Here is a 22,204-nt window from a genome sequence, read left to right as displayed (position 1 = left end):
CCATGACTCACAGGGCATCTTTAAAAAGAAAACAAAAAAACTATTCCTCTTTCCCCCAAACCTAGCCCATACACAAGCCCTCCTCTTTGCAGGGCACGTGTCCTTCCACAGCTCGGCTGGACACCCTCTCACCTGAAAAAAAGTTTGGAGATGACGCTGGCCTTTTCCAGAGGCGACCTCTGCATGGTCTCTGGGGGCACCCGGGTCCCTGCTGGGGCAGGCTGGGTTCTTGAGCTCCTAAAGCCAAACTCCCTACTCTCCTCGGTGCCTGCCGCTCGCCCCTTTTTCTTTGACCTGCCGTGATGTCATTAGCGCTTAACTACACCCACCCACCCCTATTCCACACACCTCCCCTTTCCTTGTGCTGCTTCCCCGCCTCCACAGCCCAGGTTAAAAGCCGGCGCAGCCTGGTCCGGCCGCAATTTTGCTGTAGCGGCTTTCTCCACCCCCTCGCACCTCCCGACAGCTCCTGTCCTCCCTTTGCAGACTCTCCCAGTTGCCTCCCTCGCGCTCACTCCCCGCAGGTCCGCCTTCCTACCGTCCAGCCTGCCCGGCCCGCAGGTGGGCACCGTCTCCGACGACCCAGGACCGCAGTCGCCCGCCGGGCAGAGCCGCCGGGGGGAGCCGCCTGGACCCTCCCCGCGCCCGGAGCGCGCCGCCGCCGCCGGCCGGAGCCTTCCTGCTCCCTTTTCCCGAGATTCTTGTCGAACTCGGGTAACGACCGCAAGGTGCATTTTGAAAGAGAACGAAAATATGTCTCTCGCATCAGCACGAAGCCTTAGAGAGCCGGAGTCCGCCGCCCGAGTGTGAGGTGTTCTCTGTAGCGCTTCCTCTGAGCGTAGGAGGAAGAACCAAGCTTAGTTACTTTCATGCTTAGGCAAAATTCCGAGGATGTCAGAGACGTATTTAGGGTGGTGAAATCCTATAAAGAGAGAAGATACGTTATTGCTTTCTCCATTACGCGCCCAGGATTTTAAAATTATCTTCCCTAAGATTTTCAGTCCGACTTCAGTTAGTCAGGCAGACTCCAGTGTGTGTTATTGACAGGTGAACAGTGTGTAAACTAACCCGCCCTCCTATTCCTATCCTCGTCTCGTTAGGCAAAACAGCTTGACTAATACACTGCCAGGACTCTAGCCTGCCTTTGAAGTGAAGGAAGCGTGTTAACTCTAACCTGACTCAGAGAAACGCCATCTTCAACTCTCTGAGGACATCTAAGGTTTTTCAGGTGTGGGCCCCTTTGCTTCTGAGGTTTTGGTTTGTGAATTGTGGGCCGGTGCGGTGATTCTTAAAGAGCCAAGCTTTTAGTCTATTGTACAAAGGCTAGTGCACATTGAGTTTAAATTGAAATTTTCAGATGAAAGGAAACATTTTAGTCTGATTACTTTATTGCCTCACTTCTAAGGCAAGGATATTTACTTGTGAATTTCCTGGTTGTTGACTTGTGATCACCCAAATATAGTACAAATAAAATGTGTGTTTCATAACAGAAAGACAGGGACATGTATTTAATTCATTCATTCAGCAGGTTTCTATAGCTGCACTTTGCATTTCAACCTTACCCTTTTTTCCTATCTTAAAGTAAGGTTTATAAAAACATGAATTTTATTATCCTCAAGTTTAATGGTAGAGAAATGAAGAGTAAACAGATAAGCCAAACTACAAAGTTAGATACCAGGAAAGAACATCAGTATTTCTAACTCATGATTCATTGCTTCCAATTCTGTTCCATGTTTTCTTCTCTCCAGTATGACATAAAATTTGAAACTCAGTCTTCATTATTGACTTTTCCCAGGTCTGTGATTAAACCCACTCCATCCACTTCCCACCTCCAGTCCATTGTTTGCTTTCTAACTGCTAATGTGAGCCATCAGATATAAACCACATATATTGAAAAGAATTGGTAATCAGTTCCTCTTTTATCAAAGGACAAGTGGCAATAAAGGGATTAAGAATAAAGTTCCAAAGAAGTTCACAGAAGCTTATCAAATGATGTGGCGTGAAGAGACACAGCTTTCTTCTGGAAAGCTTAAATAAAAGTCACTTTTTTTTTTTTTGGTTCTTACTATTCCAGGCATCTAATTTTCATGCAAGCCTATAGTAACTGGTAGATTGATGTTATTCTCCCCAGTTTTCACTTGGGGAAACTGATTAGAGAAGTTAAGTAAATGCCTATGATGGTAGAGAGAAAATTCAAACTCAAGTCTAATTCTAAACTATTATTACTATCTCTTTATAATATTGCTTCTAATAAAATCATCCCTCACATATTTATACACTATCACTTGTACACCAACTGTCTTTTCACATTACTTCCATGAAATTGTAACTGATAGACTTGTTCAAGAATGAGACCGAAAAGAAAAATTTATAAACTATGTGCTACTGGAGTTACATATTTTTAATAAACAACATTTAATTATGATATTCCATTTTAAGAACATGTACGTTCACATACAAAGGAACACCCTAGATTTTTATCATTAAAGATTATACCCCCAATTTTTTCTGGGCTTAAGTAAGACTTTAGCATTATTCAGAATGTTAACATTCTTAGCAGACATGAATAAATCAACTAATTGAGACCTGATATTCAAAATTTGCACATAGGTATTTACCTGATATGGGCATGGGGATGTGCATATCAGGAAATGTTCAAATATATGGCTGACGGTCATGACTGAAATCCTAAACGTGGCTTTGAAATGTTTAAGAATAGGAAAGAGAATAGGCCAGGTTGAGAATGGAAGGCAGTAATGATAAACAGTGAAGCTATTTGCTATAAGCGACTCAAACATAAGTTCATAAAATCTTATTAGAATAGCCTACCTGTTTGAACACTTCACTGTTATGCCAGATACCATGCAAAGAACACAGCATGCTTTGCCTTTTCTAAATACTTTTAACATCTTTTCGGGACATATAACTTTACATTATCCATCTATTAAGCTGAAGAAACAGAGGTACAGAAAATTTAGTAATTTTCCAACATATAACTAAAAGAGAAAAACTGATATTTGGACCTAAACTTTCTGTTGTTATTGCTTGATCCCAATTACTTAACCACCTTACAAGGCTCCCCTTCAGAATTTCCTAATGTTTTAAGCCGAACTGATGTAAAATATATATGATTAGGTAGCCATCTGTGTGGACTTAATTTATTTTCTTTTTTTTTAAATATTTATTTATTTATTTATTTATTTTTGTTTTTTTTTCCTTGAATTACAGTTTTTTTTAAATAATAAATTTTATTTTTATATTCCCCCATACAATTGCAAATGCCCCATTCTGACCCCAATCCTTTCCCTCCCGCCCCCCACCCCCCAAAAAGTGTCTCTGGTTCATAGTTTTTTGTTGATTTTGATTTTCACTTTCTTATATTCATTTTCCTGGTCCCTTATTTAAGTTTTCTAGATTCCTGCTATGAGTGAGACCATCCGGTATTTTTCTTTTTCTTTTTGGCTTATTTCGCTGAGCATGATCCCTTCCAGCGCCATCCATGTTGCTGCAAATTGCATGTGTTTATCTTTTTTGAATGCTGAGTAATATTCCATGGTATATATGTACCACATCTTCTTGATCCAGTCATCTATTTTTGGGCATTTGGGTTGTTTCCAAAGCTTAGCTATTGTAAACAGTGCTGCTATAAACATAGGGGTGCAGGTGCTCTTTGGAATTGATGTTTCTGTGTCCTTTGGGTAAATACCTAGGAGTGGAATTGCTGGATCATATGGAAGCTCTATGTTTAGTAGGTCCAGAAATCTCCACACAGCTCTCCATAGTGGTTGGACCAGTTTGCACTCCCACCAACAGTGCAGAAGAGTTCCTTTTTCTCCACACCCTCGCCAACATTTGTTGTTGCTAGTTTTTTTAATATGTGCCATACTCACTGGTGTGAGATGGTATCTCATGGTAGTTTTGATTTGCATTTCCCTGATTACAAGTGATGTTGAACATTTTTTCATATGTCTGTTGGCCATTTGCATTTCCTCTTCAGAGAAGTTTCTTTTTAGCTCTTCTGCCCATTTTTTGACTGGATTATTTTCTTTGTTGTTGCTGAGTCACATCAGCTCTTTGCAGATTTTTGTGATCAGTCCTTTATCATTAGTGTTGGGTGCAAAAATGTTCTCCCAGTTGGTGGAGTTTCTCTTTGTTTTTGTTATTGTCTCTTTTGCTGTGCAGAAGCTCTTTAATTTGATGTAGTCCCAGCTGTTTATCTTTGTCTTCACTATCACTGCTTTGGGTGATGTGTCTGTAAAGATGTCTTTGATGTGCAAATCCCGTAGTGTTTCGCCTATATTTCCTTCTATGTATTTTATGGTTTCAGGTCTTATATCTAGTTCTTTAATCCATTTTGAGTTGATTTTTGTGTATGGTGTGAGGTAGTGGTCAAGCTTCATTCTTTTGCACGTAGCAACCCAGTTTTCCCAGCACCATTTATTGAACAAACTTTCTTTGCTCCAATGCATAGTCTTTGCTCCTTTGTCAAAGATTAGTTGACCATAAATCTGTGGGTTTATTTCTGGATTTTCTATTCGATTCCATTGGTCTGTATGTCTGTTCTTGTTCCAATACCATGCAGTTTTGATGATTATGGCTTTGTAGTAGAGTTTGAAGTCTGGGAGTGTGATGCCTCCATTCCCTTCTTTTTTTTTAAGGAGAGCTTTGGCTATTCGGGGTTTTTGGTGATTCCATATGAATTTCATCAATAATTGTTCTATTTCTTTGAAGAATGCCATTGAGATTTTGATTGGAATAGCATTGAATCTGTATATTGCTTTTGGTAGGATGGCCATTTTAATAATGTTTATTCTTCCAATCCATGAGCAGGGGATGTCTTTCCCTTTCTTTGTGTCTTCTTCTATTTCTTTTAACAGTGTTTTATAGTTTTCTTTGTATAGGTCCTTTACCTCTTTTGTTAGATTTATTCCCAAATATTTGATTTTTTTGTTTCAATAATAAAAGGGATTTTTTTTTATTTCTTCTTCTTCAAATTTATTGTTTGTGTATAGGAAGGCTACTGACTTTTGCGTGTTGATTTTGTATCCTGCCACTTTACTGAATTGATTGATGAGTTGAATTAGTTTTTCTGTGGAGATTTTGGGGTTCTCTATGTATATTATCATATCGCCTGCAAATAGTGATAGTTTGACTTCTTCTTTTCCTATTTGGATTCCTTGGATGTCTTTCTCTTGTCTTATTGCTCTGGCTAGGACTTCCAGTATTATATTGAAAAGCAGTGGTGAGAGTGGACATCCTTGTCTTGTTCCAGATCTTAATGGAATTGCTTTCAGCTTTTCACCATTGAGAATGATACTGGCTGTTGGCTTGTCATAGATGGCCTTTATGATGTTGAGGTATGTTCCTTGTATCCCAAGAATTTCAAGGGCTTTTATCATGAATGGGTGTTGCACTTTGTCGAAAGCTTTCTCAGCATCTATTGATATTATCATATGGTTTTTATATTTCTTTTTGTTGATGTGTTGGATAACGTTGATTGATTTTCGGATGTTAAACCATCCTTGTGCCCCTGGAATGAATCCAACTTGGTCGTGGTGAATTATCTTATGGATACATTGTTGGATTCTGATAGCTAAAATTTTATTGAGGATTTTTGCATCAGTGTTCATTAGGGAGATTGGCCTATAGTTTTCCTTTTTTGTGTTGTCCTTATTCGGTTTTGGTATTAGTGTAATATTGGCTTCATAGAACGTGTTTGGTATTGTCCCTTCCTTCTCAATTTTTTGGAAGAGTTTGTGAAGGATAGGCACTAATTCGTCTCTGAATGTTTGGTAGAATTCATTTGTAAATCCATCAGGTTCTGGGCTTTTGTTTTTGGGGAGGTTTTTGATTACCATTTCAATTTCGCTGCTTGTAATTGGTCTGTTTAGGTGTTCTATTTCTTCTTTATCTAGCTTTGGGTGATTGTAGAGTTGTAGGAATTTGTCCATCTCCTCTAGATTGTTGAACTTGTTTCCATATAACTGTTCATAGTAGTTTGTGATTATTCTTTTGATTTCTGCTGTGTCCGTTGTGATTTCTCCTCTTTCATTTATGATCCTGTGTATTTGTGCTTTCTCCCTTTTTTCCTTTGTGAGCCTGGCTAGGGGTTTGTCTATTTTATTTATTTTTTCAAAGAACCAGCTCTTGGTTTCATTGATCTTTTGGATTTTTTTTTTGTTTCTATTTCATTTATTTCTGCTTTGGTTTTTATTATTTCTTTTCTTCTACTGGTTTTGGGGTTTTTTTGTTGTTCATTTTCTAGATCTTTGAGCTTCGAGATTAGGTTGTTTCTTTGAGTTCTTTCTTGTTTTTTGATGTGAGCTTCTATTGCTACATATTTTCCTCTTATTACTGCTTTTGCTGCATCCCATACATTTAGGATATTGGTGTCCTCCTTGTCATTCAATTCAAAGAATTTTTTAATTTCTTCTTTGATCTCCTCGTTAGTCCAGTGGTCTTCCAGTAGTGTGGCTTTTAATCTCCATGAGGTAGGATAGTTCCTTGCCTTCTTTTTATGATTTATTTCTAGTTTGATGCCTTCGTGGTCAGAAAAGATGGTTGGTATGATTTCAATCTTGGTGTATCTGTTGATGTTTGTCTTGTGCCCCAGTATGTGATCGATCCTGGAGAGTGATCCATGTGCGCTTGAGAAAAATGTGTACTCCATTTTTTTTGGGTTTACTGTTCTATAGATGTCTGTTAAGCCCAAATGCTCTAGGTCCTTATTTAGAGCTTTAGTTTCTTTACTTATTTTTTGTCTTGTTGATCTATCCATTGTTGATAGTGGTGTGTTGAAGTCTCCCACTACGTATGTGTTTTCTCTGATGTCTGTTTTCAGAGAGGACAACAGTTGTCTGATATATTTTGGTGCTCTTTCGTTTGGTGAGTATATGTTAATGAGTGTTATTTCTTCTTGAAGTATTGTCCCCTTAATCATAATGTAGTGACCATTGGGGTCTCTTTTTATTTTTTTGAGTTTGAAGTCTGTTTTATCTGATATAAGTATAGCTGTTCCTGCTTTCTTTTTTGGCCCATTTGCTTGTAGGATTGTTTTCCATCCTTTGACTTTGAGCCTATTTTTATCTTTTGTAGCTAAATGTGTTTCCTGGAGACAGCAAAAGTTTGGGTTTTGTTTCTTAATCCAGGCTGCAACTCTGTGTCTTTTTATTGAAGAGTTTAGTCCATTTACATTTAGAGTTAATATTGATATGTTAGCATCTGTATTTGCCATTATGTTTGTCTTTCCTTTGATTTTATTTATTTATTCTTTTAATAACTTTTTTTTTTTTTTGGTCTTCTTTCGTTGTTATTCGTCCCTCTGAGGTTCTGGCTTTAGGATTCCTTGTAGTATTTTTTGGAGTGGGGGTTCAGTCGTAATGAAATTCTGGAGTTTCTCTTTGTCTGGGAAGGTCCATATTCTTTCTTCATGGAGGAAAGAGAGCTTTGCGGGATAGAGTATTCTTGGTTGGCATCTGTTTTCTTGGAGTCTGTTGACTATGTCCCTCCACTCTCTCCTTGCCCATAGTGTTTCTTCAGAGAAGTCTGATGTCAGCCTGATTGGTTTTCCTTTAAATGTTATCTGTTTCTTCCCTCTTGTCAGCTTCATTATTTTTTCCTTGTCCTGGATTCTTGGGAGCTTTACTATTATGTGTCTTGCTGTGTTTTTCCTTTCGTCGTGGAAGTTTGGTGTTCTTCTTGCTTCTTGTATATCAATTTTTAGCTCCTTCTTCGCATTTGGGAAGTTCTCTTCAATTATATCCATGAATATTTTCTCTGTTCCTACATCTCTCTCCTCTCCTTCTGGAATTCCTATAACTCTTATATTTCCTTTCCTCATGGAGTCAGATAGTTCCCGAAGTCTTTCTTCATTCTTTTTCCTTCGTACTTCTCTTTCCTTTTCTGTTTTGGTTCTTTTTATTTCTGTGTCTTCAAGAGTACTTATTCGCTCTTCCATTTCACCTATTCTGCTTTCATTGCTTTTCCCAGAGTTCTTTAGTTCCTCCATTAATTCTTTGATCTCCTGCATTTCTTTTACTTCCCTCTTTAGGGACTCAATTTCCTTCTTCTGATCTATCACTTTTTTAATCATGGCAATTTTAAATTCTCTTTCTGGAAGGCTCAGAAGTTCTTCCAAGTTGCTGTCGTTGCAATCTGGGGAGTGGTTTTCTTTTTGTGGTGTGCTTCTTTCCTGAGGAGTTGTTAGGTTGCGTGTGGTTCTTCTACTCCCTACTGTCTGTTTTCTAATTTGTCGTATGCGTTGGGACACTGTGTTGCTCGGACTGACTGGCATCTTGGGTGAACTTCTCTGCTCCCCTCTGGCTCTTCCAGGAGCCATCTCTGTCTTCTGGGGGAGCTTTCTGCTGGTTTTAGGCAGTTTTTACTGAAGAAATGTCCCTGTTCTAAAATGGCAAAGCGGGATGCAGTCCCTCCGCTTCCGGTTTCAGGCACACTCTTCTGCGCACCCGGTCTGCCCCGGACGTGGGTGCCTGCTCCCTCTGTGGGCTCAGACTGCTGGTCGGAAGGGGCCTGGCGTGGCCTTACTTCCCGGCTGGCCACTGGGTCCTCCAGAAGCCTTCTGCCCTTTTCAAGCAGTCTTAAGAAATTTCCTGTTCTATGGGGTGTTAGTGACTTTTTTTTCCTGGTCGCTAGGTGGCACCAGAGATCTCTCCTATTGTCCTTGGGGGGCTGTTTTTCGCCTCCCCCCACCCCGTGGGACAGGGAACAGAGTGGGAATGGTAGGGTACACCTCAACAGCTTTGGGGTGCTGTGTCTGCCTTGTGCCCCACCGTCGTGGAGAACCCACGCCCCGAATTTTCGTGCCCCGGGTCTCAGTTCAAAGCCCTCAGTTCCAGGACGCGGGCTGTAGCCCAGTTCAGTGGCGTGGGAATGGCGCCTTTTGCACCGCTCCCGTGCCTGGGTGCCTGGTTCCTGCTTACTCAGGGAGGGACCTTCACCTCAGTGAGGACCTCCTCCGCGCGTCTCCCCGCAAGCCTAGGTCGCAGGCGCGGGTACCTGGGCAGCCGAGATCCAGGTCTGCATTTGCTTTTCAAGCGCGCCAAGCGCGCCGCTTTTCCACACAAGCTTACCGGCAGCCCGGGCTGTGTGCGCGTCTCCCGGGGTCTTTGTTCTTCTCTAATCTAAATATTTATTTATTTATACAAGCGCTGGGTACAGTCAGAAGCGCAGGAGGGTGAGAGAATTCACCAGAGCCAGAGCAGAGAACAGAACAGGCAGACCAATGAAACACACTGCTGAGGGGAGCAGCGGGTACAGCGGGAGAGGTCCGCGCGCCATGTGGGACCCTCCCTGGTGGCCGGGGATGAACCGGCGCTACCGAGGGTGCGGGTAGCCTCGCAGCCCAGCGCTCAACTGCTGCGCCACCAGGGGAGGCCCTATGTGGACTTTTTTAAACTGTAATAAAATATATGTCACAAAATTTGCCATCTTAGTCATTTTTAAGTGTACAGTCAAGTAATACTAAATACACTCACATTGCTTATGTACCTATCACCATCATCCATCCTCATAACTCTTCATCTTTATAACTGAGCCACTATACCCATTACACAGTAACTCCTCACTCTCCCCACCTCTGGCAACCACCATTATACTGTCTTCATGATTTTTGACTACTCATAAGTACCTCACATAAGTAGACAGTATTTTTCTTTTTGTGACTAGCTTATTTCACTTAGCCTAAAGTCCCAAGTTTTTAATACATTGCACAATTTCTTTCCTTTTTGAGACTGAATGCTAAATAGTTAAGTGTGTGTGTGTGTGTGTGTGTGTGTAAAAACCACATTTTGTTTAACCATTAATCTATTGGTAGACAATTGGCTTTTAACTATTGTAAATAATGCTTCTATGAACACGGGTATATAAATTGTTTTAGTACCTACTATGTATCGGTACATTTATTTAGTTCCTACTATGTGTTCAGCAATGTGCCCTGTGCCTCTTTGAATGCTCTCAGTATATAAATGCTTATGTGTCAAGCTGTTCTATATTACTCACTGTCAGATGACTGAAGATTCACCATTAGATATCACCAGAGCAAAACTGCATGATGCTTCACTTATGCATCATGTTCAATTTCATTTGAGTGTGTTCCTCAGATTCTTTCCTAAGAATAGGCTTTAAGAGTGAGTTAGTAACCAAGACTATAGTAAAAAAGTAGAAGGAGGAAACAAAAAGTCTATCCCCATAGGAAAGAAAAGCCCTTCAAAAAAGAAAGGCTAGACTTTATCTGTTTGATGTGCATAGGCTGGTTCCACTTATAAAAATATCTAAGCTACAAGGGTAAGAACAGTGAAGGCTCTTACATAACACAGTATTTGATGTGGTGTAAATACACATTATAATCTTAGAAAGCTGTTTCACAGAGACACTTTTGGGGGGTGGGGGGCGGGAGGGGAGGGATTGGGATCAGAATGGGGGGGTTGCAATTGTATGGGGAATATAAAAATAAAATTTATTATTTAAAAAAAAAAAAAAAGCTGTTTCAGACCCAAGGATGGGTGTCCTGGTACATGAGTAGGTCAGATTATCATTACTTTTACTGCATCCAATGTTATGCTTAGTCTGACAATTCTGTTTATAAACATACATGAGACATAATCTATTTATACACACACATAACCCTTCTTCTCTATAACTTCCTTGGTGACAGAAATTGTGTCTTCTGTTTTCCTTTACCTTATTTCTTATTTAGTAATAGTTTATAAAAACAATAATTTTTCTCTTGGGGTTATTGACCTAATAGTTTAAATGTCATCTTAAATGAGACCTGAAGATGCTCAAGATAGGAAACATTAATATTAATCTTTCAGTTAACAAGAACATGGTGATAAGGCAGGTAGGAGTACAGAATAAGGCAGGTTGTCCATCCTTCAAGACACAGAATCTTCAGTGGTCATCAAAGTTCCTTGAAGAAGGTTTCAGAGTATAACAGAGAGTTTGAGATTTGAGGCAATATAGGATCAGATTTCGATTGTGGCATCACTACTTATTAGCTGTGTGGTATTGGGTAAGTTACTTAACCTTTCTGTGCCTAATTTTCTTTTCTGATAATAAGATTAATAATACCCACCTCATCGGGTTGTTGAATGGATAAGTCAAGGTACCTCTACCTTAGCACAAATGACATTTGGAGCTGAATAATTCTTTGATGGAAGGGGGGGGCGGTCGTCTTGTGCATTGTAGGATCTCTAGCTTCTACCCACAGGACACCAACAGAATGACACACCACTCCTCCAATTATGACAATCAAATCTGTCTCCAGAAATTGCCAAGTACCCTCCAGGACTGAAAATCAATCCTGGAAGAAATTAAATGCAATACATATAAAAAACACAAAGTGCTTAGTACCTAATAAGCCGTCTACAAATTTCAGGTATTACTATTACATACCACTGGTCATAAATCAGAAATCACTGTAATGCAAATAGAATTTTTTTTAAAGATTTGTATATACAAGAACCAGGGTACAGGCCAGATGTGCGGGAGGGTGACAGGATTCACCAGAGACAGAGCAGGGGAACAGAACAGGCAGACCTACTGAAATACACTGCTGAGGGGAGCAGCGGGCAAGACAGGAGAGGTCTGCCTCACCATGTGGGCATCTCCGCAGCCGGTGGGGATCGAACCAGCACTGCAGAGGCAGAGGACAGCTTCACAGCACTGCGCTCAACCACCTGTGCCACTAGGGAGGCCCTAATGCAAATAGAATTTTACAGAAAACTGAATTTCCTAAATACTGTCAGAATTCTCAGGACCTCTGGACTCTCACATACCCTCTGAACTTCTATGCTTGTATTTGAACTAGATGAAAAGGGAGAATTCCCAATACCTTTCCAATATAAGATAATTTTAATTTAGGGGCAGAACTATATTTTATATGGTGTAAACATCCATATTACTTTTGCAATTAAATGATATTCTGAAAGCTTTATTGTCAGTTCCTCTTAATTTTCAGCTTAGCAATGGTATATTTTGAACAACTGTGTCCAGATGGAATTTGGCACCTTGATGGGCCTTCTGTAACTTACAGGTACTTCCTTGTAAGGAAATCTGTAAGATCATCAGTCTATACAAAATGGGAGTTTATTATTGCTATCAGTGAACTGGCACAACTATGAACATTATTCCTAATACAATTTTATTATGAATGGAAAAGCTAATAAACCTGGGATTTTCTAAAACTGACATTCATGAAGACTGTTTCATTATTTATACTGGTTCTCCTTTCATTTTCCTGCTGAAGCATTTTCAGAAACAAGAGAATTCATAACACCAGATTAAATTTTCATTGGTGATATCATGCTGAAAGTCAAATGCTATCTATAGTATTAAAATTGCGCCTTTATATACTTGAACTTTAAGAAAAAAGTGGTAATTTTCCCCTCAGATGAATTCTATACTAATTTACATGCTACAAAAAGGAGTTATATTTACAAGGCAGGAGACAACAATAAGTTAGAACCATTTGTAATAACATGCAAATCAGGAGGACATTTGAAATAAAGAATAAGGAGGGAGACAAGATAGAAAATTTTTCTTGCACCTGGGAGCTAAAAGTAATTCTTTTATCTTGGTTCTCAAAGTCTAGTAGGTTATATTATTCTCATCATCTGATATCTAACAGAAATCAGTTTGTAATTTCACAGGAAGAACCTCCCTCCATCCCAATCTTGAGTCTGCCATTCAAAGAATCATATAATTATCACTGTATGACATCATGGGCAGTATTTTCAATTATGATTTTTTAGGAACACTTATTTGAGGGCCATTTTAATATTAGTTCATGATTAAAGGCAGTGACACAGGAAATCAGTTATTCAAAGAAGGCCATTTAATCCAGAAACCTACAATTTGAGAATTCCCAGGTCAAAGTCACTTTTCTGACTTGCTTTAACTTATCCTGTATAGATATAGCCTGTGAGATTTTGTTGTCTTAGGACACTATGCTAGCTATGTATTGATCTTCAAGTTCAGGGTGATTGGTGCAACTATGGTGATTAATCCATATGGTCAAAAGGACAACACATTCCTGGTTCAGTGACTCTGGCTCATTGGCCTCCACAATCTGCATTACAGAATGACTGGAACCACCCTCACTCCAAAAGCTGTTAAGAGTCAGCACTGACAAAATGGTGGTAAACATTTTGGAACACTTACTTACATGTACAAAAATTATGTTTAAAGATATGAATGAAAATGAACTAAATCCTTCTTGGAACAAAGCATACCATCCTAATTCAGAAAATTAAATTGATAAATACCATAGTTTTCCTCTAAACAAATATGACTGTTAAAAAGTTCTACCTAAAAATAGGGCCTCCCTGGTGGCATAAGGAATTAAGTCTCAGCACTATGAAGCTATTAGCAGCCACTGCAGCACGAGTTCAATCCCTGGACAGAGAGCTAACCCACATGGTGCAGCAGACCTCTCCTGTCTCACCCACTGCTCCCCTTAGCAGTGTATTTCAGTAGATCCACCTGTTCTGCTCCCCACTCAGTCTCTGATGAATCCTCTCACCCCTCACACTTCTGGCCTACACCCCAGTTCTCATGTGCATAAATAAATAAACCTTTAAAAAAAGTTCTACCTAAAAATATAGAAATAATAATTCTTTTATAAAGCAAATTAAATTTTATGTGATTCTGTTTTTGCAAGTAAAAACAGATATATACTTGCTGCATAATTTATGCAATATCCCTTGGGTAAAAAAATTATAAAACATACATATATTATTGTCATCATAGTTCCATTTTACAAATGAAGAAAATTAAGGTACAGAAGACAAAATGCCAGGCTCAATTTCAAGAAATAAAGCCAGAATTTGAATGAACCCAGTGATCTGGCTCTAGAACTGAGGACTTATTCACTGTGTGCTATGTAACTGTACTATGTGCTGTGGATCATATAGCACTTTTTGTTTAACTAAAAGGAGGTGCTTTTTACAATTTGACCACTTGCTTCTCTGTTAACATGAAAACAGGGATCTATTACAAAGATTTTCTTTTCATCCTTTTCTTCATTTCTTCAGAAGCTATTGAGTGGTTACTTAATTCTAGGGCTGTAAAGGAGGTACAGTGAGGGAAGAAAATATCTTTTTCTTTTGAGGTTCAACATAGTTACAGTCTAGTTGATGAATTGAGATTAACCCAACTGAAGGGCTCAAATATGGATAATGAATCCCCAAGGAGAATACAAGATACCATGAAAGGTATATTATACCTATTGCCTGATGGGAGATGGGCCACTTTACAGCTGAAACTGGAAGCTTGCCTCTACCTACTCATCATTGAAGGCTGGATGGGCTTTGGAAATTACTAGAGCAACTTGGAAGGTCAAGTGTAACATACTACTAGCTGAGACTAAGGCTGGGAGAATGAGCTTCATCTTCCTTCAGGAACTACTAAGACCTATGTAAAAATCTCTCCCAAATAGGGTGTTAATTGCAGCAGTGGACCAGGATGCAACAAATTCTATGGGAGAAAGTATTTTCATCATTGACACAGTGGTGTGGTGACAAAGATTCTGGCAGCAGAAAATGGGGCAGGGCCCATGCACACGGACTGATCAAATTCAGATCCACCATCTTTCTCATGTTTGGAAATAGAAATGATCCCTTTTGACTATGAAAATCCTATGGTTCTTTGACTATTATGGGGTAGTGTAAGAACTTAAAGAAACATTTCTGGACTTTTCACTAACTTCAACATTTAAAAAGAAACATGACCTTGTTTGTATCCCAAGAAAGGAGGTATGTAGGTCATGTGTATGTATACACACACACACACACACACACACACGCATGCACACAAACATATATTGGAAAAAGGCCTGGAAGGATATATGTCAGAATCATCTTATGATATAAATTTCTAAACTTCAAATTTTTTCCAAAATGAAATGCTTCTTGTGAAATAAGTGCTTTCTGACTCCATTCCAGGTCTATGCCAGGAAAGGGAAACCATGAATAAGACAGACCTCTGCTGCCACATTCAAAGGGCTTCTCATCTCTAAATATTTACACAAACTGACAAAACAAAGTATTAGGTGCCTGACTTCAAAGGAAATTCCCATAGTCAACATCTCTTTCATTTATTCTTCTCATTAACCCTGCAAAATCTATAGTAATTCATTCAACTTTTTGTCTTCCTCCCACTTCAGGCATGCATTCATCCTCCATTTCTGTTTTAGGACTAAAAACAAAATCTTCTCAGGAAATCATTATAAAAAGTCACAAAGATGTCCTGTTAGGAGTGGAAGAATACTTCCATCAGGTAACATTAAGCATTTGACCCATAACCAACTCTATCTACAACTAGCTCATTAGAGTTACTAGTATAGTAAATCTTTTCTTTTTTCACTTCTCTGCTCAAACACACAGATGGTTCCATTTGTCATTCAGAGTACAAGATAAAGTTCTAAGAATGATCAAAAAGGCCCTGCACTGCCTGTTGCTGCTATTAGCTTTATGACCTCATCTTCCTCCTCTGATCTTCTTGTTCTCCTAAGACACACCTGACACATTCCTCACTTGGGTCTCTGCACTGTCTGTTCCTTCTGCCTGGAATGCTTTTCCCTCAATCAGATTACTTGCTTCCACGCCACCTTATAGGGCTTTACTCAAATATCAATGCTCAAAAGGACTCCCGTCCCTTCTTTAAAATAGATGACCTGCCTGTCAACTCCCAAGGCAGTCTCCATGGAGTTTATTTTGCTCCCATCTATTTCATTTTTTTCCCCATAACACTAAACACTTTTTTTCTTTTTCCTTTTAAGAGTGCCCCAGCCATCAAGAGACTGCTCATTCATTTACGGGTTTGCACTTTCGTTCTTTCCTGGCTTAGTTGCCATTGCCTGTCTGGCAGGTTAAGGTCAGCTCTCTTTTTTTTTTTTTTTATTCCTTACTTTATTTTGTTTTTTTTATTTTTTTTAAATAATAAATTTTATTTTTATATTCCCCATACAATTGCCGCCCCCCCCATTCTGACCCCAATCCCTCCCCTCCCGCCCCCGCCCCCCTAAAAGTGTCTCTGGTTCATAGTTTTTTGTTGATTTTGATTTTCACTTTCTTATAGTTATTCATTTTCCTGGTCCCTTATTTAAGTTTTCTAGATTCCTGCTATGAGTGAGACCATCCGGTATTTTTCTTTTTCTTTCTGGCTTATTTCGCTGAGCATGATCCCTTCCAGCGCCATCCATGTTGCTGCAAATTGCATGTGTTTATCTTTTTTGAATGCTGAGTAATATTCCATGGTATATATGTACCACATCTTCTTGATCCAGTCATCTATTTTTGGGCATTTGGGTTGTTTCCAAAGCTTAGCTATTGTAAACAGTGCTGCTATAAACATAGGGGTGCAGGTGCTCTTTGGAATTGATGTTTCTGTGTCCTTTGGGTAAATACCTAGGAGTGGAATTGCTGGATCATATGGAAGCTCTATGTTTAGTAGGTCCAGAAATTTCCACACAGCTCTCCACAGTGGTTGGACCAGTTTGCACTCCCACCAACAGTGCAGAAGAGTTCCTTTTTCTCCACACCCTCGCCAACATTTGTTGTTGCTAGTTTTTTTAATATGTGCCATTCTCACTGGTGTAAGATGGTATCTCATGGTAGTTTTGATTTGCATTTCCCTGATGACAAGTGATGTTGAACATTTTTTCATATGTCTGTTGGCCATTTGCATTTCCTCTTCAGAGAAGTTTCTTTTTAGCTCTTCTGCCCATTTCTTGACTGGATTATTTTCTTTGTTGTTGTTGAGTCTCATCAGCTCTTTGCAGATTTTTGTGATCAGTCCTTTATCATTAGTGTTGGGTGCAAAAATGTTCTCCCAGTTGGTGGGGTTTCTCTTTGTTTTTGTTATTGTCTCTTTTGCTGTGCAGAAGCTCTTTAATTTGATGTAGTCCCAGCTGTTTATCTTTGCCTTCACTATCACTGCTTTGGGTGATGTGTCTGTAAAGATGTCTTTGATGTGCAAATCACGTAGTGTTTCACCTATATTTCCTTCTATATATTTTATGGTTTCAGGTCTTATGTCTAGTTCTTTAATCCATTTTGAGTTGATTTTTGTGTATGGTGTGAGGTAGTGGTCAAGCTTCATTCTTTTGCATGTAGCGACCCAGTTTTCCCAGCACCATTTATTGAACAAACTTTCTCAGCTCTCTTAATGCTTCTTCACTATGACCCATGAACTTCTCTGTTGCCCTTTGACTACTGTGCTCTACCAGGTGGGCATTATACTCAAAGCTTATTAGGAAGCACTATGGTTCAGTATTTCTAAAGCAGTGTTTCTCACATTTTAAGGTTCTTCAAAATCACTTGGAGAATTCGAAAAAATACAAATTCCTGGGCCTCAAACCCCAAAGATTCTGAACCAGTAGCTCAGGGGGCCTGGGAATGTGTATTCCTATCAAATGCCCAGGTTGTATGGTGCTACTGATTTGAGACCACACTTTTTTCCCCCTATGCTATAGCTGGTTTTATCTTTCTTCAAAATCTTACAAGTTTTATGTATTTAAGTGTCACAGTTACACTGCAATTCATTTCTGTGTATTATAAGCATTAATTTTCAAGATCTAAAAATGTTAAATAAAACTATTTTTAAGTTAAGCATTCATTATGGCAAATATTTCCTTTAAAGAAAACACTTGAAGTCTCCAAAAGGAAAATGTCTCAGTCCTCTGTTTCCCCAGAGTGCTCTGCAAACTCCCTACTCTTCTCAGAAACCAGGCAGTGGGATGTGAGGAGCAGCAACAATTTCTTACACCCATGCCCCAATAGCAAGAGCCCTCCCGTAAAGCAAAGCAGGAACTCCACTCCTTTTGCTCCTCAGGACCTATAGGGGTGCTGGTCTTGTTTCCTGACACACAACCTGTATGTCATCAATGCTACAGGAGAACAGAAACCTTGAACCTTTCTCCACCTGCCCTGTGCTTGGCACTGTGGGAACCTGACCACTGACAGGTCCTTGGAGGCGAGCCAGGCCAGTGGAACAGCCAGTCCTATGCTGTCTGCTCATTGCCAAGCTCAGAGTCAGCCACCAGGTGCAACTGCACTGCTGTTTTTGAAGACCAATTTGGTCATGATTCTAATTATCTGTATGAATTCTTTTTGTTAATACTTATCGAATAATAAAGCAGATGACTCTGCGATGGTATTTGTCTGATCCAATATTGGGTAGGGAAAAACAGCCTTATTTGATTATTACATTTTATTTTACTTGCTTTCAGGAAAGATTGTTTTTTCAAAAAAAAAATTGAGATGAGGGGGCCTCCCTGGTGGCGCAGGGATGAAGTCTCAGCACTATGAAGCTATCAGCAGCCACTGCAGCACAAGGTTGATCTCCAGGCCAGGGAGCTAACCCACATATGCGCAGCAGACTTCTCCTGTCTTGCCTGCTGCTCCCCTCAGCAGTGTATTTCAGTAGATCTGCCTGTTCCATTCCCCACTCTGTCTCTAGTGAATCCTCCCACCTCCCCACCCACACCTCTGGCCTGCACCCCAGTTCTTGTATGCATAAATAAATAAATCTTTTAAAAAATTGAGGTGAAATAAATTTAGATGAAAGGATGCAGGAGAAAATGTAGACTTCAATTCAGTCATTTGAATGTGTCCTCACAGAAAGCTAAATAAATTTGAGGTTTGTAACTACATCTGAATAATTCCAGAAAAATGGACCATTTTCTGGAATCTGCTTTCTAAATTTGCAAACAATTAAATTTTTTAAAAGAGACATTAAATTGGCTGTGTAAGAAAACAAACGTTATTTCTTCCCATTTTTAAAACAATAGACTATCAGAAAAGTCAGGATGTATTTTTTTCTTTGAAAAACATAAAAAAAAAAACTGCACCATGACTTTTCTGACAACCCAATATATTGTCTATCAGACAGCATGGAATAGGAGCTTAGAGCTCCTCCATTGGGATTTCCTCATCTTTAAAATGGGAGAAACAAGTTGCCATCTTTATTGGGTTATTATGAGAATTAAATGAGTTTAATTGATATAAACAAAAAATTGTTTATATAAACAATAAATTTAATGCATTACCTAACATAGGGTAAGTGCTCAATAAATGGGGGATATGTGTGTTTCAAATTTCATATCATCACATTAAGAATCTACTTAATGATGAACTGTTTCATCCATTATTTTTTTACATGAAAAGATGAAATGTATATGATAATTTTTAATGATTTCTTCAAATATATATCTTCTCTATGAGTTTTTATTTTTGTTTATTTACTTCCTTCAAAAATAAAGGAAAATAAAACTTGAGTAATAAGAAAACAAATAACCCAATTTAAACAATAAGCAGAGAGTATGAACAGATATTGCATCAAAGAAAATAAACTGAAGGCAAATAAGCTTATGAAAAAAATGTTCATCATTTGACATTTACATTAGGGTGCTGCAAATTAAACAACGAAATACCATTACTCACCTTTTAGAACAACTAAGATAAAATGCCACTACTACTGCTGGTAAAGTTTGTTGGTGGGAATGCAAAATGGTATAGCCACTTGAGATAGCATTTTACAATTTCTTACAAAGTAAATACAGTCTTAGTATATAATGTAGCAATCATACTTTATGTATTTATCCAAATATTTGAAAACTTATGTCCACAAAAAAAGCCTCTATCATTATGTGTATAGCAATTTTATCCATAATTGCTAAAATCTGGAAGTAAATAACATATATTTCAATCAGCAAATATGGGAGACAAACTGTGGCAAAGCTATGCAACAGAATGCTACTCGGTCATAAAAAGGAATGAACTGTCATGACAAAAAGACATGGATGAATCTTAAATGCATACTGCTAGTGAAAGAAGCCAGTATGGAAAATTTAAATACTATAATGATTTCAATTATTTGCATTCTAGAAAAGGCACAATTAAAGAGATGGTAAACAAATTTGTGGTTATCAGGAGTCTGAAGTGAGGAAGGAAAGGATAAGATAGGAAAGGATAAGATAGCCCTAATATTTTTAGGGCTGTTAAACTATTCAGCACAAAACTGTAATGATGAACACATGACACTGCATTGTCAAAACCCACAGAACTTTACAGCACAAAGAGTGAACTTCAATGTATATGAATCTTTTAAAAATCATTTAGGAAATCTAAGATGGGTAGGAGGACTCCAGGATGGAATGCAGAATGTGACAGAAGAATCTAACTGTATTACAAGTATATGAAACAGTATCACCGAAAAGAGTGGGAGGGAAATGTTCTAGATAAGTACCTTTGGAAATGAGTGGAGTCTATAAAACTACCAGCAAAATGGCTTATATAAAAGTATATCCCAGAGAAATCCGGGGTAACAGTTCTGAAACCATTATGTATTATACTGGAAATAAAGAGTTAATTTTTCATTTACTTAATTTTTTAATAAAATGTTTCATTTTTAATAAAATATTATATAAATGAAAGTTTAAGACAATGGAGGATTAAGGAAATAGGGGAAGAGGTTAGATTAATTCTGTGGTAATGAATTAGAGCGAGGGATACTTTATAAACTCATGTTTAACTTAATAAAATACAAATTGTTAATATATAAATATTTATAAATGGGCATAATCAAAGCTACTACACAACATATATTTCTTTGTTCTGTCAGCTGAGAAGACCTAGAAACAATGACATCTCAATACCAATCAACAGGTCTTGGTTTCTAATACTGCTCTCCAACAAAAGGAACCAGGTTTCCTGTCAGAAGAGGGGCAGGAAATATACGAGGTGACCAAGCACAGTGCCAGAAAGTAAAGAAGTGCTAAGATACAAACACAAATGTACACACCACAATGGTGGGGCTATTTCAAAGGACACAAGACAAGAGAGGTGAAAAAGTCCCAATGGCCAAAGCTAGAACAATTTGAGCAATAAAATCATTATAACCTATTGAACTATAACCAAAGTGTTAAGTATCTGTGAATCCATATTGATATAAATGAATAAATTAATCAGACATAATTGGCAGATCTCATGTACAGAAGAATTCCAAATAATTTATGTACATACTTCACTCTCAAGATACTTCACTCTCCCCACTCCTCAAGTGTGGGCTGTGCATGGTGACTTCCTTCCAAACAGTACAGTATGGGAGGGAGTCGGGAAGGGAAAAATAATTTTATGAAGGAGGAATCCGACAAACACTTTCACATCTTGACAAACACTTTCACATAACCTTGGATGTTATGTGATGAAAGTGGCACTATACCTTTATGATTCGTCTCTCAAAAATCAATAGCCCTAGGATAATCACGAAAAAAATCACACAAATCCCAGTCGAGGAAAATTCTACAAAATATCTGAACAGTACTCATCAAAATTGTCAAGGTCATCAAAAATAAGGGAAGTCTTAGAAGCTGTCACAGCCAAAAGGTGCCTAAGGAAACATGAGGACTAAGTATGTGTTATCCTGGATGAGATCTTAGAATAAAAAGATTAAGTAAAACCTTGAAAAAAATGTGAAAAAGCATGGACTTCAGTAGTAGTGTATCAATATTGGTCTATTAAATGTGACAAATATACGATAATAATGTTCCATGTTAATAATAGGGGAAACTGAGTATGAGGTATAAAGAACCTCTCCATGCTATTTTAACAACTTTTCTGCAAATATAAAATGATTTCAAAATAAAATTTGTATTTAAAAAATACAGGAAAGTTTTGTACTGATCTCTGTTTGGTATATTTTTCCCACAAAAACAAATTACTAACAACTTGAATATTAAATATTAATAATCTTGAATATTAAATAAGATCTCAAACCTAGATCCTTTTATGTTTAACACTTTCAAATTCATTACTCTTAGTTTTTATTTTCCTCAGTTAATTATTTCTCTTGCAAGAGTGACCATAGGATCTAGGGCTTAGAGCATGAACTATGTAAGTCTGAAAAACTGGCTTCAAATTGGGATCTCCATGACCTTAAAAAACTTTCTATCCCCGGTGGGAAATAAATCATGTAAAAAACAATAGTCAATGGCTATTTCATAAATAAAACAAAAACTACTAGATGTCTCTACATAAACAAGAAAAATAAAATCTTCATGTTTCCTTGTCAACTCAGGACCATTAATTATTCATTTATCTGTAGCTATTACCAAAATGTTGGAATTCATCAGCTAAAATTTCAAGGTAGTATTAGCCACTATGAAAGTTGTGCTACTTAAAATAAA

The 22,204-nt window shown here is 38.2% G+C and overlaps 1 protein-coding gene across 1 annotated transcript in view; it reads right to left on the bottom strand.

Moving 5' to 3' along the window:
* The window catches only part of CFTR (CF transmembrane conductance regulator), a gene marked incomplete at its 5' end in the record, with an annotated part of 159,942 nt that extends 159,757 nt beyond the window's left edge, over positions 1–185 (bottom strand). The window contains one exon of the mRNA XM_084229492.1: positions 133–185. Within this exon, the coding sequence (XP_084085618.1) occupies positions 133–185 (53 nt within the window). The remainder of the gene's footprint in view (positions 1–132) is intronic.
* Positions 186–22,204: the final 22,019 nt, after the last annotated feature.

The sequence above is a fragment of the Talpa europaea genome (assembly GCF_964194135.1).
Source record: "Talpa europaea genome assembly, chromosome: 3".
Taxonomy (NCBI): Eukaryota; Metazoa; Chordata; class Mammalia; order Eulipotyphla; family Talpidae; genus Talpa; species Talpa europaea.
The sequence above is the reverse complement of the archived record's forward strand: the minus strand, read 5'-3'. Positions and strand labels throughout refer to the sequence as shown.